Here is a 23869-nt window from a genome sequence, read left to right on the forward strand (position 1 = left end):
CATATTTTATTGTCCCTTGAACGATGAAAACCGATCCACGACAGATTGAAACGTTTATTCGAAAGGGTGGGTGCGTGCCGGTTACGATTCATCACGCGTGCCGATGAAATGTACTTTCTCGGCAAGCAAATGAATACGAAAAACTAATTTTCGATGGCCATCCGGCGCGCTGATTCGGCCTCGTTTTTCAATTTTCTGCGCGCTATCGTCACCGTCGCCGCTGTCGCCGCCGCGAAGTGATCGTGAAATATGATTATTCCGTCTCGCGTAGATTATTTTTAACGCCCGGCTCCTCTCCTTCATTCTCGCTTGTAGTCGTTTGTACACCGTCCGGTGATCGACGAACGATCGATCGATATCGAGTCGGGCCGAAGCGATCCAATCACACCGATTTTGGAGCAACGGTATATCGCGCAATCCGGCGAGTTGATTGAAATATCCGGCGTGCGCAGCTTTTCCACGACGAGATTTTCACTATTCGCGGATTTCCGCGTTTCCGCAATTTTCCACGTGTTTCCCGGACGCTCGTGAATATCCCGTTTTTATGATCAACAACAAACATAACTTTTCGCACGCGGCGCGCATTGCTCGCATTGCAGCTATAATCCGATCGAGCTCGAGCGTAATGCATTTCTGTCGACCTGTCCCCTTTTCTATTTTTTTAATCTATGGTATTTTTTGTACAGTATAAATTAAAATAAATTAGATTACTTAATAATAGCGACGAAAGATACACTCAATGCATAAAGGAATAATTGATTTACTGTTATCGCAACGTAATTTAAATATCCGTTCACGAATCCTTTATCGAATTCAGGAAAAGGATTTGGAATAAATAAGAAATTATTATCGTGGTATTCTTTACGTCCCGAAAATTCGTTTGACTCACGCAAAGCACCGCAATTCTTATAAAATCTTCCGTTTTTACTCTCGGTAAAATTTTTTTGGTAAAAGTATGTTTACGGATATGACGTTGCAAGATTTATTTTCATTGCTCTCGAAAGATTCCGCGCTTGAGACTTTGTTTTTCGAAAGAGGGAGAGAGATAGAGATAGAGATAGATAGATAGAGAGAGAGAGAGAGAGAGAGAGAGAGAGAGAGAGAGAGAGAGAGAGAGAGAGAGAGAGAGAAGCCTTGGTCTTGCGGAGCGTTAAGATTTCCCGAGACGAGAGCCGCGCCTTACGGTCATCCTTCTTGGCTACTCTCCCGGTCAGTTCTCCTCGTTCCATCTTCCAGCTCCGGTTTACTTTCTGCCTGGGAGACCGTCGAGGATCTTAATAAATCGCTCTACGGCTCGATCCCGTTTCTTCGTAACGGTCGTCCGGAAAAATGGAGTATCGTCTCACGTACTCGAGAAATCCCTTAGAAATTGGCAGTCGTCTTTTCCGTGTGGACGACGCTCTTAATCTGCGGATAATTTACTCCTCACGTCGTTGGCGTAACGGTTTTTCTTCTATATGAGAATAGGATAAAGAAGCGATGTTTCCATGTTGATAATTTGTCCAGCTTACTATCGATAACTTTCGCAAAATATACATAGGTATATTGTTAGATAGACGTGTCAATGTATTAGAAAAATTAGTCATATTAATTCGTAGACGTTTGTAAAAAATTTAAAAGAATTTAAATTGTAAAAGAAGAAGAATTCTCTCTACAGAACTCTCCATTTAAATTTTTCTAATTAATTTTTTGGGATAACTGGCAACTAATTTATGGATTTAATATGCCTGCTAAATTTTGCTAAGTTTGCGTATTAATCTGTACTTAATAAAAAATTTTTACATTTGGACTTTGCGTCGCAATATCTCCGCTCGTAGGGCACGTAGCGGAATATTATAAGAGAAACACCCCCCCCCCTTAATTGGACTCTAAGCTATCGATCAAGCCCACTTAGAACTTGATCCGTTCACTCGTTAATCGAGATCTCAACATCTCGGGTACTCGCAACCCGTCGCGTCGCGTATAAAAGAGTCACGGTCGGTCTCGCTCCGCGTGTACTTGGCGCGAGACACTACCGCGTGTCTCTTGATATAAATTAAGATGATTTGGCGACGATATAATTATGATATAAGAAACATAGGCATTTTATATATTTTAGTTAGATATTTTAACTTAGGACATCATTGCTTCGTGCAATACGCTATCAAACGGCGTGTCGACTGTCGACCACTCAAAAGTCTATTTCAGTGAGCCAAATTGGTGCGATCGCTTGTCGTCAGGCTGCAAAGTGGTTGAACTCCGTCGACAGTGCTTTCAGAGAGCTGCCAGATCTGGTTGAGAGTTTTGGCAGAATTCTATTAAATTTACGGATTCACGAGCTACCTACGTCGATCACCGTTCTCCGTTACAGCTGTAAACTTCGTTGCGTGCAATACCCTTCACTCTCCTATCTTTATATTATTCGCACCGTTAAATTTCTCCGCGATGTATAGTGCAGTTTTTGTAAAATTAGGACGAAGAGCATCGAACTGTGTTTCATACTATTTCTACATATATATTATCTTCTCTTTATGTGTCTATTATATTTTTATTTCTTTTTTAAATATTTGTCACATTTCTTCGTATTCAAGCAAATCATGCTTTAAGCTTTTACGTAAATTTCTCTCACGTCATGTAATCAGCCCGCGGCGGAATAACTTTAATACATGACGCACACAAATGCGTTTAATAATATAGATAAACGTTGCCTTTCTTTTTGGAATAAACGCTGCAATCTGTCACGATTCTTTCCCTTTAAACCCCGGCTAAAAAATGGGAATACGTATGCCGTTCGTATAGGCGGGAGCAGTAAAACAAAAAAGTGGGTTGGGTGGAGTACTACAGCGATAACGGTAGGGCTGCGGAGGGAAATGAAGAGCGAGAGAAGATTCCTGGCAAAACTCGACAATAGCGCGGATGATTCTACAGTGGCAAAACGCGAATGGCGAGTGGATAAAGCGGGACAGAGGGGGAACAAAATGGGAACAATGCTGCCCGGTATTATTTTCTGTTTGCTGCGTCAGACCAACCACCCGCTCGGAACCACAGTTTTCATCCATCCCTGATCTATCCGGGTATATTCTGCAATGGCGCAGCCATAACTTCAGCGTCCTTATGCGACGCTCATCCGACGGTGGACAGCTCTCTCTATCTTTTGTATTCCGATCCCCTTTTGCACGATCTACACCGTTTACGGACATATCGCTGTTTTACTAGAGAGCCATTCCCCCCCCCTGTGACAAATAATTTACTTTTGCAATCGCGTCTCTGAGATATTCCAAACGCATCAGAAAGTTATGCCACCGATGCAGTCACGCGACGTAATGGCAATGGGGGGATAATCGATTACACGAAGAATTGCTATCGGCGCATTCGAGGGGATCACGAATTTATGCGTTACTATGGTAGCGCGGCTAATGGATTTACTTATCCGTTTATTACAGAGCTCGTCGGAGTTAAATTTGGTTATCGGGTACTTACCCGGCAGAGCTAACGCAAAGCGAATCAATGACCCAGTTCACCCCGGCGCATTAAATTATTTTTCCGTTATCGATCGCGCACTCCGCTGACGTTGACGCTATTATTTCGCGTCAATCAATGACTAATAAAGAGCGTCGCGCGATTAAACACACGTTATCGAGCGCGTTTTTCGTGAAAACTCCGTGAAAACTTTGCTTGTTTCAGATTTCAATTGCTTATGGTAAATTTGCGATAAATATTAGGGAATTGAATGCAAATGTTATATGTTAGATGAAGATGGCATGTCAGAAATGAATTCGATTAACATAATAGCTGCGCCTAATTGCTTTTATGAAATATAAAAATCGAGATAGATCGTACATAACAATTCTTAACGAGCCGTAGTTAAATCGTATATAGCTAAAACTGAAGTCGAAAGGATTATGAAGATTTGATTTATGAACGCTGTAAGAACAAACGAGTCGTTTAACGATAACGAGTATAACGAGGGTGAATCTTTCTTTCTTAGTCGCGCGGAAGAATTTTATCGGGTAATTACCGGCTTCTGGCCGTTTCTTCAGATTCGAGAATTAGTTTCTTTTTCTCGTGCGCCCTCCAAGTCCGTTTCCGGAGATCCAACAGGGGGAGGTCTCCGCTTTTGTCGTTAATCATTTCCGTACTTCTCGTCAGTCTGTCTGACCCGCGATCTGGAAACGAATCTGTTCTTGCAATTAAGCGCATTCAAAGGAAAGACCTCGCTTCCTGCTCGAAGCTGCTCTGGGACACGTGTTTCTTCCGCCGCGCCGTTTCGATTTGCAGCTAATTCTTTGCCATTCCTCCCGCCATTCGCCAAGTACTCGAAACAAGAAATTTCGTTCGCTTGAGTTCTTGTCAGTTCCTTCAGTTCTTGCTGTAATACTTAAGTAGCATTCTCCAGCGTGTCTCGTCCCATCCCTTACGAAGATTTTAACTAGTAGCGTGTAGTTTAATGACGGCCGTTTTAATATACGCGTTTAAAATCAATTTTTTATTCGCGAAAATTTAAGGCGGCTTGCCTTATTCTCGACGTTAAATATTTTAACAATTAATTGAAAGTTTAATACCTTGAAAAATAATCTTTAATAGGACCGATCTCCACTTAGCAAAGGTAACTTTCCTTCCTTCCGGCGTGTAATAGAACAGCGCGAAATATATGTGGATCGGGTATTCGCGATCGTTTGACAAAGTTATGTATAAAAGGCGAAAACTACCAGTGGGCTTCAAAACGGGGACGGCCACATGCAAATTACACCGCGACAGAAATGCAGCTGGAGTTTCTGTCCGTGGTGCGCGCGAATGAAAAGACTGCGCTTTTTCTGCGCGACGATTTTTGCCCTCGAGGCTTTTCGCAAAAATCCCGTTGTAGAATCGAAGAGACGTCGCGCGTTGTGCTTGGGTTTCCCTCGAAAATTCGCGACACGTGAATTTCAAATCCGACGAGGCCGCTGGGAAGGGACACAACGGAGCCCTCGAAGCCAGATTAAACCGTGTCTGTGAAGTTGGCATATCATTTTCCAGCAGATCAAACATAAAAGGGAGTTCTTGTCGCATGCAGTCGAGTTCTATAGTTCCTGATACTTTTTAGTAATAGTTCTGTTGATTTTACCCAAAAAACTCCATTGGAAAAAAATTATCTGCTAGTTTTCCGAAATCTCGGAGTTCCGGTTTATTTAAAATATTTTTCTACCTATTTTTATATTATAATGTGTGTGTATACACACGCGCGCGCGCATATATTGTACATACAGATTGCATCTATGCACACGAGAAAATATTTTTAAAAATTTGACTTGCACCACTATGGTTTTTACTCCTCCATTTGTAGACTTGAGTTTAAAAATCCCACAATTAATTTTTTAATATAATGTTTTATGACAAAAATAATTATTGTTGATATAAAAAGTAAAAGAATTCTAATATAAAAATTTGTATTACATAAATTATATATATATATATATATATTATATAGTTATTTTATAAAAGAACATACAAATAAAATAATTATGAGGCAGTTATTATATCCATTACACCACAAATACTCGTCTGTGAGTATCCTAACAAGCTCTGGTCTAAAGACACCACTAAATTTATTATTAAGATATTTCGAAAACAATTGACCGTTTGCACTTAAATAAGGGTACTATTACATTCAGGGGAACTTTCTCTGTAATCCTGCCAAAATGGGCGGAGTTCAGTTTTAAGTTATGTTCTTTTGTCTGCTTTTCTCTTAATTTTGGAAATAGCCTTTGTTGTAGTTGTTTGCGAATTTCGCAGCCTTTATAACTTGCTGGGTGGTTGGCTCCACAGTTACAGCATATTACTTCATCAAATTTCTGACACTAGTCAAATGTTTTTCCGCACACTTAACGCATCTTGGGCCTCTGAAGCAGTAGTTCTTACACTGAAAAAAAAATTTATTACAATTAACGAAATTTGACTTGTTTTCAAGTAATTGATTTCGTTCATAGTACTAAAGAAATATTTATTTGAATCAAGATACAATTTTTCTTTGGAACAAATAAATATTTCCCTAGAAAATGAAAAATCGTGAACTGAACTGCAATGAATTGTTACTTACTTGTAGTAAATATTTCGTTGATTCAAGATAATCAGATCTTGCCCTCAAGATCTGCATTTTTTAAATCAAATAAATATTAACCTAAATAAAATAAATATTTACTTGAGAATACAAAACCATTTCGATTTATGAATTGAATGCAATGATTGTTACTTACTTGTAGTAAATATTTCGTTGATTCAAGATAATCAGATCTTGCCCTCAAGATCTGCATTTCTCAATCAAAGAAATATTAACCTAAAGAAAATAAATATTTACTGAGAATACAAAAACCATTTCGATTTATGAATTGAAATGCAATGAATTGTTACTTAATTGTAGTAAATATTTCGTTGATTCAAGATAATCAGATCTTGCCCTCAAGATCTGCATTTCTTAAATCAAAGAAATATTAACCTAAAGAAAATAAATATTTACTGAGAATACAAAAACTATTTCGATTATGAATTGGAAATGCAATGAATTGTTACTTAATTGTAGTAAATATTTCGTTGATTCAAGATAATCAGATCTTGCCTCAAGATCTGCATTTCTTAAATCAAATAAATATTAACCTAAATAAAATAAATATTTACTTGAGAATACAAAACCATTTCGATTTATGAATTCAAATTCAGGTGAATTGTTACTTACTTATAGCAAATATTTCGTTGATTCAAGATAATCAGATCTTGCCTCAAGATCTGCATTTCTTAAATCAATAAATATTAACGTAAAAAAAATAAATATTTACTTGAGAATACAAAACCATTTCGATTTATGAATTAAAATTCAGTGAATTATTACTTACTTACAGTTAATATTTCGTTGGTTCCAAGATGTGATTGTCTTGAACCAACGAAATATTAACTGTAAGTAAGTAATAATTCACTGAATTTTAATTCATAAATCGAAATGTTTTGTATTCTCAAGTAAATATTTATTTTCTTTACGTTAATATTATTTGATTTAAGAAATGCCAGATCTTAAGGCAAAATCTGATTGTCCTTGAAACCAACGAAATATTTAACTGTAAGTATAAGTAATTCACTATATATATATATATATATATATATATATATTATATCACAGGTAGAGGGCTTATAAATAAAAACAGATTGAAATATTAACGAACAAGTGTTTGATTTATCAATCGTTTTTTTTAATATATTATAATATTAGAAGGTACATAATGTTTTGAATCGGACATAGTATGCCCATTTTGTACTCGATAATCTACAAGATTGTCTGGCTTACAAATCCCCACTCTTCTGTCTCTGTGATTTCGAAAGCGCTTAATGGAAACAGTGTTCTACAATTTGAAATTTTGACAGTACAAAAAAAAATTTTTTTTTCAAAGCCGATATTATATAAATTTTATTTTACCGTGAGAAACGCCAAATCGTTTTTACTATAATTATAACGTTATTTATTCATAACGCGTCCCATTCATCCTTACCCAAGAGTAGCAGTTATAATCAAAAAAATTATGTGAAGGTCAATATTCTTTAAAACTTTCAAATTGACTTGTTAATCTAACTTTTACAAAAGGAATGCCATGAGAAAGATCATCATCAGAACATCCAATATTACGCACTAGTCTATGAGAAAACTGTAACTGATGCTTTATTTGCTAAGCTGTACCGAAGGGTTTTTTACGACTAGTAATAATTTTACTAGTTTTCTTTTATTTGCTTGTGCTTGGCTTCGAAGCGCATACTGGACATATTTTGAGTGGACCGAATGCACGCATAATTCGGGGATAGTGCAGCAGAATATGATGTTTAAATTTGAAGTTACATTTAAATAATTGTTTATGGATGTTAAGTATTGGGAAAACTAATTTTTCAAAGTTTTTAATGATTCTTCGTTAATAGCTTCTGCTATTGCTATACACACAATTTTACGCATTATTAAATATAATTGCCAATATTTATTATTTACTTTCAATTAAATCACCAACGAACAGACAGAGATTTTTACTAGAGAATGCCATCTCAGATGATGATAATATAATTAGTTCTTTTTTAATTGATTCTGATTGTAAAGGTGGTGGAACATTAGAGTCGGAAACGTGATTAAAACATTTAATTCTTTCGTTAAAACATCTAAAGTAAAAAAGTTCTCTGTATTAATAAAATTATTCAAAATTTTAGCCAAATCGTATCTACATATTCCTTCAAATAAATCGTGCATTGGTGTCCACTGAAAAATTTTGAGTTACGTGATAATTTGATATTACATGAAATACGCAATTTTCTCTAACTCCAAAAGTTTTTTCACTACAATGTGTAGAGTAGTTTGCTCTTGTTTCTTAACATTCTGGTTTTTCTTTTTTTTGTTTTTGTAATTCATCTTTAGGAACTGTACAAACTCGACAACAATGTGAGGACATTAAAACTTTTTGAGAAACCAAGAATTGTATTTAGTCCTAAGTTGTCCACCTACTATGTAAAGTTAAAACAAAAAAAAATGTTCTTTTCCTCTCCATCAATGTTAATAATAATTCCATTATTTTTGAAGATCAATGATTTCCTCTATGAGAAATTAAAAAATTGTTTATTTCCTACAGTGTTGTGATCCTGAGAGTTATGTAATTGCCATAAAAAAATTTTTCCATTTACTAACATATTTCGGGGGCAAAAATTGGATAGAGCAGTACCTGCTCCAATTTTATTGATGGTTCTATGCGTCCCTAAGGATTATTTATTTCGATATCATCAAAATACAAAATTATAGGAAAAATAATTTTTTTGCTTGCTTAGCTACGTTTGTGTTCCAAAAATCACCTTTCATTACCGAATAATAGAGCACACTTTTTATTACATTTTTCTATATGCTTCATTATTACAGAAAAAACCATTGGCATTTCTAAAAAATGTTTTAACATCAATTTTTATAGGTATTATAGTCAATGTACTTTTACAGATTACGAAACGCCTTCTACATTTAATTTGCCATATTTTAAAATGATTTAACAACGATTTTTTTTGGCGGAAAATAATAATTTATTTCACTCAAAAATTTTAACGTCAAATGTGTCTGTTCTAAATGTGTTAAAACCATTTTTCATCACGTCTAGCATATTATGTAATTCAATATTATTTTGAAATTTACATTTTAAAAAATCTAAACAATTATTAATGTACGGTTGTACATATATCAACGATAATTTTATGAATTACTTTTCTATTTAAACTTCCATAGGCATACAAGCTGCGTAACCACGCAAAGAGAAAAATTGAAACTTTACTTTTAAAAGTATCAATAGTGAGTTCTTCGTTATTGCATAAGCTTCGCGTACATCTTTGTCTTTCAATGATTCAGTCGGAATATTTAAATGTTGTAGTACTGCATTTGTTTCTTTAGTTAATCTACAATATCATTATTATTCAAGTTACTTGGTACTTCAGCTATTTCACAGGTAATGATTGTTCGGATAATTTTGCACACAATGTTTATTTTTTATATAGTCTTACTAATGACATGAACACAAGTGTATTTGTAAAAACATCTGCAAAATTGCATTTGCCACCTCATAATTCATTAGTTGCATTATGTTTTAATTTTACGTGGCTCATCAAAGACTCTAATGATAAGATGAATGGGCGCAGAAAAGCAAGAGAACATTTTTTTTATATTAACGCAAACTTAAAATGTAACGTACCAACTTATTTTTCCAATACCAGTAGTTACACCAATTATCGATGTATAATAAATAATTAATGGCTGATGTAGAAAAAATTATTATAGTATCTTTTTTTAATTAAACGCAAACTTAAATCTAGCGCATTACATTATTTTTATATAATAATCGGTAATGACTCATAAATGTGTCAAATTTGATGAACACAAAATAATTATGAAAGAAATAAAATATTATTTGGCAAATGAGAATCCAAATACTAATCAATCTAATCATGAGACTAAATATTCGAACAAAAAACAAGAAATATTTTCTTTTTTTTATTAACGCCAACATAAATCTAGTGTATCAAAGTGTTTTTTAAATAATAATCGTTAAATGATTCATGAATGTGCTAATTGCGATCAACACAAAATAATTATGAAAAAAATAAAATAAAATTTGGCAAATGAGAATCCAAAAACGCAGTTCTAATAAGTAATCAATCTAATCATGAGACTAAATATTTGAACAAAAAACAAGAAAATATTTTCTGTTTTTTATTAACGCCAACATAACATCTAGTGTATCACAGTGTTTTAAAATAATAATGTAACTGCACCTCAGAATGTGCCATATGCTGATCAAACACAAAATAATATGAAAAAAAAAATATTTTCGTGCGTATCAATTAAGTATTAAAAAACAGTATGTAATTCACTAATCAATCTAATCGTAGGAATGAATGCTCACCAAAAACAAGAAAGATTTTTTTATATTAACGCCCTAATTCATAAATGCTAAGATATATATACTTTTTTCAAAATGTTAAAAACTTAATAAATGTAGTCGAAGTATAACGAAACAGAAATTGAATAAAAATAAAAATGTGTCCTAGTGTTATGAAAAACTAAAACACTAGTATACAATACCGCATCAAAAACAGAAAAGATTTACTTTTAATCGCTCCTTGGAGAAATGATGTGAGATATTCCCCTTGCTAGGATCTGACGTTTTCTCCTCTTAGCAGCGATATCCTCTCAGTTGCTGCTTTCGCACATGTTAAAGAGATGTAATATGCGAGACTCGTAGGGTGCGTAAATGATATTGTAGATCCTTATTGAAATTGAATATCCATAAATGCTCACATGCGCCACAGGAATACTTGAGGATATGAAGAATGCAAAGTCTTAAAACAGATATCTATGCCTTGTACAGAACTTCTTCGAACTTTGTACAACTCGTATGTCAATTACAGACATAAATGTCTTGTAAATCGTCAATAGATCTACAATGATCCCCCAAACCGCTGCCAGACTGAAAGTTTAAGTGTCCCTGCAGCCCTCGCTATTTGCTTTCTCGTGCTGAGTCTCATCATGATCTCCAGGAATCTAGTAAAAAATCTATAAATACGCTGTAAATTGGTAATAATACATAAAAAGAAATATAAATTTTATTGAAAATATGCATGAATGAATGTTCAATATACACTTAGTTGAGACATAGTTTAAATAAAATTATAGACTTAGAAATATGATCATAAATCTCAATCCTCAATATTATTAGAACTAAAAGTTCCATTTATAAATTTAGAAAAAATTGTTTTATAAAGATATATATATATATATAAGAATAAGGATAGAGTCAAGAATCACTTTATAGACCGACGTCTCCATTGATGTTCAGGGACTGATTTAACGTTATTTTGAAATGTACAGTCCCGCGATATAAGCATATATATGTAATAAGATTACAAAAAACTGGCCAAAATCGGCCGCTAGGAACATACCATATTGCCAAGGACAGTCCTGGAAACTAGCCAAATGCACCAGGAATTAGTCACCGATATCAAATAAAGTACCCGGACATACTCCAGATCCTACATATACAGGGTGCACCCACAATTGTGGTATCTTTTTCGTATTAGATAGAGGAGGGCAACTGAGTCGAAAAGTCATGTACCAATTTTACAATTCGCAATAGTCTGCACGAGTTATAATGATTAAAAATCGAGCGTATTAGCACGCCACGCCAAATCCAAGCGCGACGAGCCGAAGATGCGACCGCCGCCCCGCGGTCGGCGCGCGGGCCGTTGTTTACTACAAACGGCGAATGATTACGCACGAAAAGGCCGCGTAATAAAACGGCCGCGGCCCTGTCCTAGCGATGAATAGTTTCTTCACCTTTTTAAATAGCAATAAAATTTTTTGTTTGTTGTGTTATAGCAACATAAGAATAATTTGTTTATGCGCACGTATGTACATATGTGCTAGCAACATGCCATACAACCAGAGAAAATATCAATGTCTACTGCTTAAAAAAAGCGATTACCTCAATTTACCTATTATTTTATTTAGTAAGATAAAGGTTCGCTCTTTAAGCAAGAATATTTTTGATAGTAGTCGGCCTATTAAAATGATTATTTAACAAATTTAGAAGAGTCTTCTTAGACATACTCGAAGAAGAATTATTCTTCTTCAAAGAACATAATAAAATTTTATCAAAGAATAGTCAAAATAAGAAAATAAATAATATGAGAGACCTCGAGATAAATCGGAGAAGGCTATGAGGGTCAGACGCCACAGAATCACCGTGCGTAATATCAGAAATAGACTGATTTATCGTCGTTTGATACATTACCTTCGATCCGTACGTTCGCGCCCTCAGCTTTTGAGCCATCTTCAACGTAGTTACAAAATTAGTTACACGCTTCCCGTACCGATAGTGAGCTTACTGATTCAAAGTATCCAGCAAACATAAGACAATTGATCCTATCTAGTTAAATTTGTTCATTAATGTTGAGATATTAAAAAAGATCCCATAGGCAACTCAGCCATTCGCATCTGAAAACGTGGAATCACAGCCAGCCATGATAACAAATGATATACTCTCTGCGAAGAATGTAATGACGTCTTTATCGGACACGACACATAGCAAGCAATGAAATATGACAAGTCTTGCAGAAGAGCATGAGATAGTCAAACACGGGCGAGGATTATAACAAAGCACGATTGACACCGGCTCAAAATGACACGGCTCCTTTTGCGCTACATGCATATAGTCACGGTTTGAGCAAATATGTTGTAATCCATGCTCTATGAACTTGGTCGTTGGCAAATCGGGGTTTTAATTGAGTACATGCAATCATTGTGACGGTTGTCAGAATAGTGCCTGTGTTATAATCCTCGCCGGTGTGCTCTGTGCGTGGGGTTGACCTACGACATGCCTCTCTTGACAAGACTCTTCATATATATTGGTAGTGGTCGATACGACACGATCGTCAAAGTATATCTCGCAGCGAGTAGTATTCTTTGTACGCATGGCTCTTGTATCACGTTTTCAGAAACGAGATATTGTGAGTTTCCTAAGGAATCTTTTTTAATATCTACAAACATTAATTATTAAACAATTTACAGATATGGATCAATTCGTACTATGTTTCCTGCATAATTTTGAAGTAACTCACCCTACGCGATACGCGAGAACGATGTATTAAAAACTTCTGTAACTACTCGCCTGAGATGGCCTCAAGCTCGAGCCGAAAACGTACGGATACGATGTAATGCTATACAAAACGACGAATAAATAAAGATATTTCTGATATTTAAGCACTGCTGATCTGGCGTCTGATCCTCATAGCCTTTGACTTCTTTCCTCTATCAAAATAATTAGCATTGAATTATGTTGTAAATTTGTATCTTAACTGAAGAACTGAGTAATTAAACATGTCAGAATATTATTTATTTATAAGTATATATATCAAGCACAAAACAGTTTTTGTAAAGATCATCGTACTTAAAGAGAATGAAAATGAGTAATTGTTTTCTTAGCACTAAATGAGTATCTTTTTACGTGATGCGTATACCGCACGCTATTTATACTATTAATATCATTATAAAGAATACATCAATTAAATCGATACTATAAAAAAATTTATTTTAGTCTAGACATACTTATTTTTACAAATTTAAAATTAAGTAATTAAAAATGAAGAATTACAATTAGTCTAGAAAAAAATTTAAATTCCCTGAAATTATTTATTTTGAAAAAAAAAATTATGGGAATTAAAAGTATTTACAAAATGAATTCCCAAAATTTTAAATTTTGTACGCAATTTTAAAAATTAAATTTCAATTTGAAACACAAAATGAAATTCTGGAATTACTTTTTTCTTTTGGTAAGTAACGGGGTTCTTTAAGAAAGAATATTTTTGATAATATTTAAATGTATTCATCCAATTTTAGAGAAAGTTTTATCAGATTTGGAAAAAAAATTTTATACCCCTTTCCCAAAAAACATTTTTCCCAATTTACCCAAAAAAAGTCAAAATAATAAGCAAATCAAATTTGTTTTAATTTATATTTTTTAATTGAATAGTTAAACAATTAGAATTTAGAATATTATTTGTTTTAAGTAAAGAGAGTGATGAGTGTATTTTAAGATTATTATAAAATAAAATATTCTTTGCGAAGATGACCGTTAAGAAGGGGAAATAAAGTAATTGGTTTTCTTAGTACTGGGAATGATATTTTTTGCGCGTGAATTGTGCATGAATAGCAATCGCGATATAAGATCGCGAGCCAAAAAATAATTTTTTTTCTGTATGGCAAGAAAATGATAGAGCGCTATCATTTCCACATCACCTTTGCGGTAGATAGCATGTGCGCATTTTTTTTTAAGTAGTGTCCCCAGTACGGTTTAATCCACTTATAAAAATATTTAATGCAAGAACTGTTCGAAGGTGCTCAAAAAATATCATTCCAGTGCTAAGAAAACCAACTATCCATTTCCCTTTTTTTAACGGTCGCCCTCTTCGCAAAGAATATTTCATTTTTATAATAATACTAAAATACAATCATCACTCCCCTTTACTTAAAACAAATAATATTCTAAATTTTAATGTTTAAACTTCAATTAAATATAAAATTAAAACAAAAAATTGATTTGCCTTATTTTGACTTTTTGATAAAATGATTTAAAGTTTTTTGAAGGGGGAATAATTCTTTTTTCCAGTACTAAATAAAGACTTTTTCTAAAATTTGTAATAATACATTTAAGATTATTCAAGAAAAAATTCTTTCTTTTAAAAAACCCGTTACTTTCTAAAGAAAAAAGTAATTCCAGAATTACCCATTGTGTGTAAAAAATAGAAAATCAAGTATTAAAAATTTCGTACAGTAAAAATTCGGGAATTACAATTATTCGAAATTTTAATTCCCAATAATTTAATTCATAACGTAAAATAATTTTAGAATTAATATTTTGGGCTAGGAAAATAATTGTAATTCTGCAATTTTCAATTATAGCTTAATAATAATTCGATAAATTATAAGTAGTCTATGACATAATAATAATGTCTTTTTCTTTAAGTATCGATTTAATTTGATAGAATTTTTATAATGATATTAAAATAGTAAAATGGCCGTGCCGTATCCGCACACGTAAAAAATATCATTTTAGTGCTCAGAAAAACAATTACTCAGTTTTCTCTCTTCTTTTAAGTACCGATGACTCTTACAAAAATGTTTTCTTGATAATATTACTTAAAATAAATAATTATTCTACATTCTAATTATTCAGTTCTTCAGTTAAGATACAAAATTAAAACAAAAATTCAATTTTGCTAATTATTTTGATAGGAGAAGTCAAGGCTATGAGGATCAGACGCAGATCACAGTGCGTAATATCAGAAATAACTGATTTATTCGTCGTTTTGATACATTACATCGATTCCGTACGTTTCGGCTCAGTCTTTGAGCCACTCTTCAGCAGTAGTTACAGAAGTTAAGTTACACGTTCTCCGTACCGTATGGTGAGTTTACTGATTCAAAGTATCAGAAACATAGACCAATTGATCCCATATCTGTAAATTTGTTTAATTAATGTTGAGATATTAAAAAGATCTTTTTAGGGAAACTCACCATTCGGTCTGAAAAACATGGAATACAGAGCCATGGTACATATGAATATCTACTCTCTCTGCAGAAGACTTGACGATCTTGTCGACACGACCACACAATTAATATGGAAGGTCTTGCAAGAAGAGGCATGTCGTAGTCAACACACCGCGAGGATTATAAACAAAGCACGATTTGACACTGTCATCACATATTGCATGTACCAATAGTAAAACGCCGATTTGCCCAACGACCAATTTCATGAGCATGGATTACAATTGCTTAAAACCGTGACTATGCATGATGCAAGAAACCGTGTCATTTGAGACGTTTGGTCAAATCGTAGTCGTTTGTTATAATCCTCGCCGTTGTGTTGACCTACGACATGGCCTCTTCTTGCAAGACCTTTCATATCATTGCTGTGCATGTGTCGTGGTCGATAAAGATCGTCAAGTCTTCTCAGCCAGAGAGTATTCATTATGTATACATGGCCCTGTATTCCACGTTTTTTAGACCAAATGGTGAGTTTTCCTAAGGATCTTTTTAATATCTCAACATTAATTGAACAAATTTACAGATATGGGTCAATGGTCTATGTTTCTATACTTTGAATCAGTAAACTCACCATACGGTACGGAGAACGTGTAACTTAATTTCTGTAACTATTATACCGCTGAAGCCTAGATGGCTCAAAACTGAGCCGAAACGTACGATCGATGTAATGTATCAAACGACGAATAAATCACTTATTTCTGATATTACGCATTGTGATCTGCGTCTGACCCTCATAGCCTTCTCCTATTTTAATCTCGAGGGTCCTCATATTATTTTATTTATTATTTTGACTTATTCTTTGATAAAATTTTATTATGTTCTTTGAAGGAGTATAAATTCTTCTTTCGAGTACATAATAAAGACCTCTTTCTAAAATTTGTACATTTTAAGACTATTATCAAGAAAATATTCTTGCTTAAAGACAACCGTTACTTACTAAAAAAAAAGGTAAATTGAGGTAAATCGCTTTTTTTATAAGCTGTAGAATTGATATTTTCCTGGTGTATGCATGTGCACACATATGTACATACGTACGCACAAAAAAAATTTCTATGTTGTTAGAAAATTTTATTTCTATTAAAAAGGCGAGAAACTATCATCGCTTATAGGACAGGGGGCCCGGCGTTACGCGCCGCTTGTAGTAAACAACTGCCCGCGCGCCGACCGCGGGGGCGGCCGCATCTCGCCGCGCGCTTGGATTTGGCGGAGGGCGGGCTAATACGTCGATTTTTTAATCATTAATAACTCGTCAACTATGCGAAAATTGCAAAATGGTACATGACTTTTCGACTCAGTTTGGCTCGCTCTATCTAAATATGAAAAAGTACCAACAATTGTGGGGGCACCCTGTATATATATATATATATAGTTGCATACTAACATTTGCAAATTTTAAGAAACTATCTTTGCGAGTCCGACAGATGGCTTGAAGCACTTGTTTTGTATCCTATTCATTCGTCTTGGTGGAAACAAGTGAGGAAGTAAACTAGACTCATGGCTATCATGGAATCTATAATATAAATCAATAACTTAAAAACTAATTAAAAATTAGGTAGTTCGATATATTTTTATAAATAAATTTCATGTATTTACCATCTGAAACATCTTTAGACTTCATTGTTTCTATAAGAAACCTTTGCTGTTTCATCTTTTGGAGCTAATACAAGTATGCTGCTGCAAAGTATTTACAAATTTTAACCAAATATCTTTATCCAAATTCACTTTAGATAAGTTTAAGCATTGAAAATCAGCATCAATTAATTCATATCCACTAGGATGCTTATACAGCTTCCATGTTTCAAATATATCCACCAAATTTTGTCTGTTGATTGTTTTAATGCTTTGGTTCGATGAGTAGGAAGTTTTTTTCCAATGCTCTAAAACTAGATCCCAAGGAGCTTTGATTCTTTCTAACCAGTCCAGGGAATGTTTCATATCATCTTGTATGGTCTCTGTACGATGTAATATGTATAAAAATTTTATTATTAAAAAAAAATGATAATGGAAGTTTTCAATATACAAGGCCAAAAAAGCTAACTGTTTAACATAATAATTTTTACAGCTTATAATTTTGAGTGAATATAAACTGAAATTTTTTCTTATTTTAAAAAAGTACTCATTAAGTTTTTTATTTAATATTATCTCTCTCTCTCTCTCTCTCTCTCTCTCTCTTTAGTTAAAACTTTTTGAAAAAAAATTATTAATTAAAATAAAATTAAGAATAATATAAAGCAGAATGGTATAAATCAATTTCTACGAGGATATAATGCACCTTTTTGTTTCTTAAAAATATTTGTTGAAATATAAAAAACAGTTTTATTTTGACTCAAAGGCCTCTTTAACCCAGGCTATTCCTATATTTGTTTATACAAAAAATTATCTTACCGGGCTCAGTGCTTTGATCATTGCAGCTTTCGCCTCATTGGTTACTTTCACAAGCAATTTTTTATATTGGCATTGACGGTTCCGCCACATACTCATCAATTTTCCACGAGCAGGTATGGATTTCTTACTGGAAGAATCTTTTTTTTGCAATTGGTGGTATGTAGTACGTATTTGCTGCTTCTGATGGGAAGGTATTAATAATCATTGTAACGATCGTGTCTGCTAGCGCATTATTTAAGCTACAACCAAAAGTAAAAATAAAAATACATGTGTGACCTATCAAAAAATTTGCATTGAGGTGAAGCTCTATTAAACAATTTAAAATTGTTTAATTGTGGTACAATTTGTCTAATAATTTTCAAGTTATAATATAAGTTCCTTTTTTGTTGTAAAAAAGAGCTGAAATGACCCATGCTTTAAACCTATTGAGTGTCAGTATCAAGAATTTTATTATTTTTTCATATCATAAATAAAAAAAGTTTGCTAGATTTATAATTCTCAAGTAATTATTTTGTTCTCAAGAAATAAAAAAATTTGAGTTAAAAAACTGTAAAATTGCCCAAAAACTTTTGTTTGAATGGCTGTAACTTCATCAATTTTGAGAAATTCTATGGTCTTAAAATGTGCCTTCAATTATAAATATTTAAAAAATGCGATAAAAGAAATTAATTTTTGGCCAAAAATCAGTAGAGCTTCACTTTAATTTAGTACATATTTTTTAAAACATTTTACCTTATTGATCGATTTTCTAAATCTGTTATGATTATGTGACACAGCTTATTCCTATGTTTATCATGCACAAAGTTGTTCTGTTCAAACGAAGCTAAAATGTCTTTTCCTATCATAGATTCCATGAGCAGGTCCTTCAGAGGTTTCAGTGATTGTTTAGCATAAATATTATTATATGAAACGTTGACAAAACTTGACGAATTTTTCTTCATCTTTTAGTTTTTTAGCTGATTTCATTGAACTATCGGCCATAGAATCATCACCTCTTTTCTATACATACAAATTTTTCAAAAAAATTTAGTATTTTAATGCCAATGCTTTTTACACAGGTTAAAGGGAAAATAGTATGTATAATAGTTATTTTAGTTCAAATGTATTGCGTTATACAAATTTCAAATAAAAAAATTTTGTTTACTGCATAGCTTTTAAAAGAACATAACTTTTAGCTATTTCTTATGTATTTAGTATAACTTTTCAATACTTTTCAATAATTGATAAATGTATTATCACATGAAAAGGATTATTAAAAAATTATGTGCAAAAATTACAAATTATTTACTTTACGTAATCTAGGTTAAAAAATCATTCTTTAAAACTGTTTACCTTTTTATTATTTGCATGATAATCATTACTTTCATCACATTCATCTTTGCCAAAATGTTTACGCCAATAGTTAAGGAATTTGGCTCTGTCACCAATAATAGGTATAAGATCACTTATCAATGCTTCAGATATTATTTCTAATACATCCATGCTGATTTTATTTTCTGAAATGCAGTTATAAATATTATTTTTTGGATAGTATGCCGAAAAAATTACTTTATTTAAATAAATCTTGAATTTTTTTTTTTGAACGTTTTTAAACTTTTGTTATAATAGTTTTAGTGGCAATTGTCTACCTGGATAAAAATTATTTCAATAAGAAGTATATAGACATGTATTCTAATGAAAATATAATTAAGAAATAATGAAATAAGTACTTCAAATATTCAGGTGATTTATATAAAATTTCATTGCGATGCAGAGATTTTAGTTCTGTCAATAAATATAAATTATTAATTTATTTATTTTCAGAATAACTAAACAATCACACTGATACATATTTTTCAATAAATTACAATTAACTTTCAAGTTAGCAGCCGATTCATCTTAACAATTATTTAATCCAATAAAAACTAAATGAAAAAAACATTGTACATCGATAAAAATTCTAAAATAATACTCGTACAAGGCATTTTTATTTTGAGCATGTAGGAATTCTTTTACTTACATTCTATTTTGACTAATCGGCCCGCTAGCTTCAGTCATCAAAACAATTTTTTGCCGAGCTCTGATCTAAACAAAACAACACTTACTTTCAAAAGTTTCCACCAAGTGAGCAAGTTGTAGGTCGTGTAATAAAGTCTTCGTAGTCTCATCAGCCATGATGAAAAAATTGCTTCCTCCAACACACAATACACAACAATCGAACTGCAGGCGTTATGCGAGAAAATGCGGGCTCGCGTCCGGATTTGGCTCGCGGTCTTTCTGACGCGGCGTATTTACGAGGCGCAACCGTGTGAGACCCAATACAGTCTAATTACCGCTACGAGCCTTGGCGATAAAGAGCCGTAGGCGGTGGTGTCTCCGGCACGCTCGTGTCGGCCTCCAGGGTCTTCGTGCCGGTCTTCTTCGTCGTCTTCACGGACTTCTTCGACTTGCTCTGCGAGCCGTCCGCGGCGGTGACCTCCGTCGCGGCTGAGGGCGCCGCCTCGTCGGGCTTCGCCTTCGGTTTCTTCGTCACCTTCTTCACCACCTTCTTCGCCTTCTTGTCCGCGCTCTCCCCGCCGTCGGTGCCGTCCGTCGAGTCGGACTTCTTCAGGCTCTTCTTCGCGTCCGCCTCCTGCGCGCTCTCCGCGGACGGACTGGTCGGCGGGGTGGCCTCAGTCACTGTCGGTGTTGATGGCACGTTTGGCGGTTTTACTTCAATGGGTTCTTCCAGCGGCGAACTCGGCTCGCTGATCGGCGACGACTCCAGAACTTCGGTCCAGAATCTCGCTCCTGCCGCTTCCGCTACTTTATGCTAATCAACGTATGCGACCACACTCGCGAGTCTCGCGAGCCGTCCTTCACTCACACGTATGTACAAACCCACACGTATATCTCTGAGGCTTGTAACTGACTGCCGCTTGCATCATCTCACGCAGGACGCAGTACGCACACATACACTTTTCCGCGCCATTTCCATGGCGCTACTTTCGAACCATCATACATCGGCCAATCGGAGGATTGAGAGACCGACGCGCACGCCATCCATTATCGACTGTTCGGCTCGCGTCGCGCCTTCGAGATCTTTTGCGTACAACCAAATCTTTGATTTGAGCAAATATTTTCTTAGAAAAATTAAATATTTGTTAAACATATTTATCGATATTAAGTAATGTATTTTCTGATTGTGAAGTAATAACTACAACAAGCTAATGATTTCTGGCATTTAAGTAAATATTGTTGAAACATATTTATCGATACTAAGGGCCGGTCTCACAGTCTCCGATTAACGTGAATCTCCGATTAAAACTCACTCTTCGTCTCTTTCTAGCGGGATAGTTAGAAAGAGATGCAGAGTGAGTTTAATCGGAGAATCACGTTAATCGGAGACTGTGAGACCGGCCCTAAATAATTTATTTACTGGATAAAAGTGAATATTTTCTAATTCCAAAGTAATGGTATCTTTGATTCAAATACATAATTATTTATCAATTATAAAGAAATATATTTTCAGTTTTCAAACACCAACGCTTTAATTCAAATTAACATTCTCTCAGATTGAAGCAAATATTTTCTTAGAAAAATTAAATATGTGTTAAACATATTTATTGATATTAAGTAATGTATTTTCTGGTTGTGAAGTAAATAATTTCTGATACCAAGCTAATGATTTCTGGAATTTAAGTAAATATTGTTTAACCATATTTATCGATACTAAGTAATTTATTTACTGGATAAAAGTGAATATTTTCTAATTCCAAAGTAATGGTATCTTTGATTCAAATACATAATTATTTATCAATTATAAAGAAATATATTTTCAGTTTTCAAACACCAACGCTTTGATTCAAATTAACATTCTCTCAGATTGAAGCAAATATTTTCGTAGAAAAATTAAATATGTGTTAAACATATTTATCGATATTAAGTAATGTATTTTCTGGTTGTGAAGTAAATAATTTCTGATACCAAGCTAATGATTTCTGGAATTTAAGTAAATATTGTTTAACCATATTTATCGATACTAAGTAATTTATTTACTGGATAAAAGTGAATATTTTCTAATTCCAAAGTAATGGTATTTTTGATTCAAATACATAATTATTTATCAATTATAAAGAAATATATTTTCAGTTTTCAAACACCAACGCTTTGATTCAAGTTAACATTCTCTCAGATTGAAGCAAATATTTTCTTAGAAAAATTAAATATGTGTTAAACATATTTATCGATATTAAGTAATGTATTTTCTGGTTGTGAAGTAAATAATTTCTGATACCAAGCTAATGATTTCTGGAATTTAAGTAAATATTTGTTAAACATATTTATTGATACTAAGTAATTTATTTACTGGATAAAAGTGAATATTTTCTAATTCCAAAGTAATGGTATCTTTGATTCAAGTACATAATTATTTACCAATTATAAAGAAATATATTCTTCGTTTTCAAACACCAACGCTTTGATTCAAGTTAACATTCTCTCAGATCAAGTAAATTATTTTGTAGTTGAATTTTTCAAAAACCAAAGTTTTCATTTTATTTATTCAAAATAATATTTATTTTTATCAAGTAAATGTATATGCCTAAAATATTTAATTATGTACAGATATGAATTGCTTGAGCCAAAGAAATATTATTTATTACAACAAAATATATATTTCGTTATTGAAAGTGATTATTTGTTTGCTTTTAGTATCTCAGTATTACTAAATTGGTTTTCTTAAATTAAATAAATACTTTTTTTATTCAAATAATTTTAAAACATAAATTAAACAAATATTTATTTAAAATTTGCTACTACTATTACGTAAATGCATTTATTATATGTAAGAAAATTATTTCACAGTTTTAAGAAAATATTATATGATTTAAAATAACGTTTTCTTCATGTAAGTAAATATTTATTAAGGACATAAATTACTTTTACGCAAATAAATATTTTCTTAAAAGTAAAAAAATTTGCTAGATTTTAATAAATAATTATTTAATTCAAGTAAATATATTTCAAGTTAATATATTTACTTAAATCAAATAAATTTTTTTTCAGTGTACTGTGTCCATATATAGTAAAAACTTGGCTTGGAATCTTGTGCATTGTACGATATCCCGTTTTTTATAAGGTTGTTCAAAGTTAACAATTGTGCTTAATAGATTTTTGATTTTATAAATCATGCGTTTCGCACGGGAGCTTTCGTCGATTTCAGCAACACCCGCACGATCAACATCGAGACACACATCGCGTACACGAAGGAACGCAAGCTTAACTGTAAGGAGTCCTCGAGCACGTACACGCGAATCCTCCTGGTGGATCGTTTTCGCCCTCGGCGTCTGGGTAAACATCGTCGCCGCGTCGTTACCGGCTGCAATCTCGGTCGTACTTACGAAAATCTTGGAGCAGAACTCGATATCACCTGGTTGTGGAAAATCGTGAACCGTGCGAGAAGGCTTATAAACGGTAAACCTAAGCCAGATATCGCCCTTCGAGCTTTACAATACCCAGCATGGGTTTCACGATAGATTCCATTTGGATCTTCCTGGCGCACGATAGCGCGGAAAGGACGGACGCCGATGATAATCAAAGTGAAATTGTCGAGAACGGGACTTGGTGCAAAGAGCGCTTTGGCCGAAGGGTAGACAAAGGGAAATATTCGATGACCGTCGAACAATTAATTAAAGCGACCGGAATTTTATTTAATACGCATTTTATTTTACGTGCATGGGGATGATTTTTAATTAGCTCACTTTTCACGATTGAAAATTGCTTTTGTTACAGGCAGGGACAAAAATTCGATAATAATCGACAGACGAACTTAATTGGGTGGATACTTATTCAGTCAACGTTAAAGAATTATTCAATGAATAACTGTGGTAGTTAAATCCACAATATATAAATGCA

At 33.4% G+C, this 23869-nt stretch overlaps 2 protein-coding genes across 2 annotated transcripts in view; one reads left to right on the top strand and one right to left on the bottom strand.

Moving 5' to 3' along the window:
* Positions 1–23869, top strand: part of LOC143908304 (protein Fe65 homolog) — a 171798-nt gene that overhangs the window by 36172 nt on the left and 111757 nt on the right. The gene's annotated exons all lie outside the window — the stretch shown is intronic.
* LOC143908300 (uncharacterized) lies at positions 19328–20901 on the bottom strand. Its single transcript, XM_077425912.1, has 3 exons — positions 20887–20901; positions 20080–20786; positions 19328–19491 (listed from the first exon to the last, which is right to left on the bottom strand). Exons 1-2 carry the CDS (start codon positions 20899–20901, stop codon positions 20310–20312), a joined length of 492 nt encoding a protein of 163 aa, XP_077282038.1. The 3' UTR covers positions 19328–19491; positions 20080–20309.

Source organism: Temnothorax americanus, unplaced genomic scaffold (assembly GCF_048541705.1).
Source record: "Temnothorax americanus isolate GAGA-0224 unplaced genomic scaffold, ASM4854170v1 Scaffold91, whole genome shotgun sequence".
Lineage (NCBI taxonomy): Eukaryota > Metazoa > Arthropoda > Insecta > Hymenoptera > Formicidae > Temnothorax > Temnothorax americanus.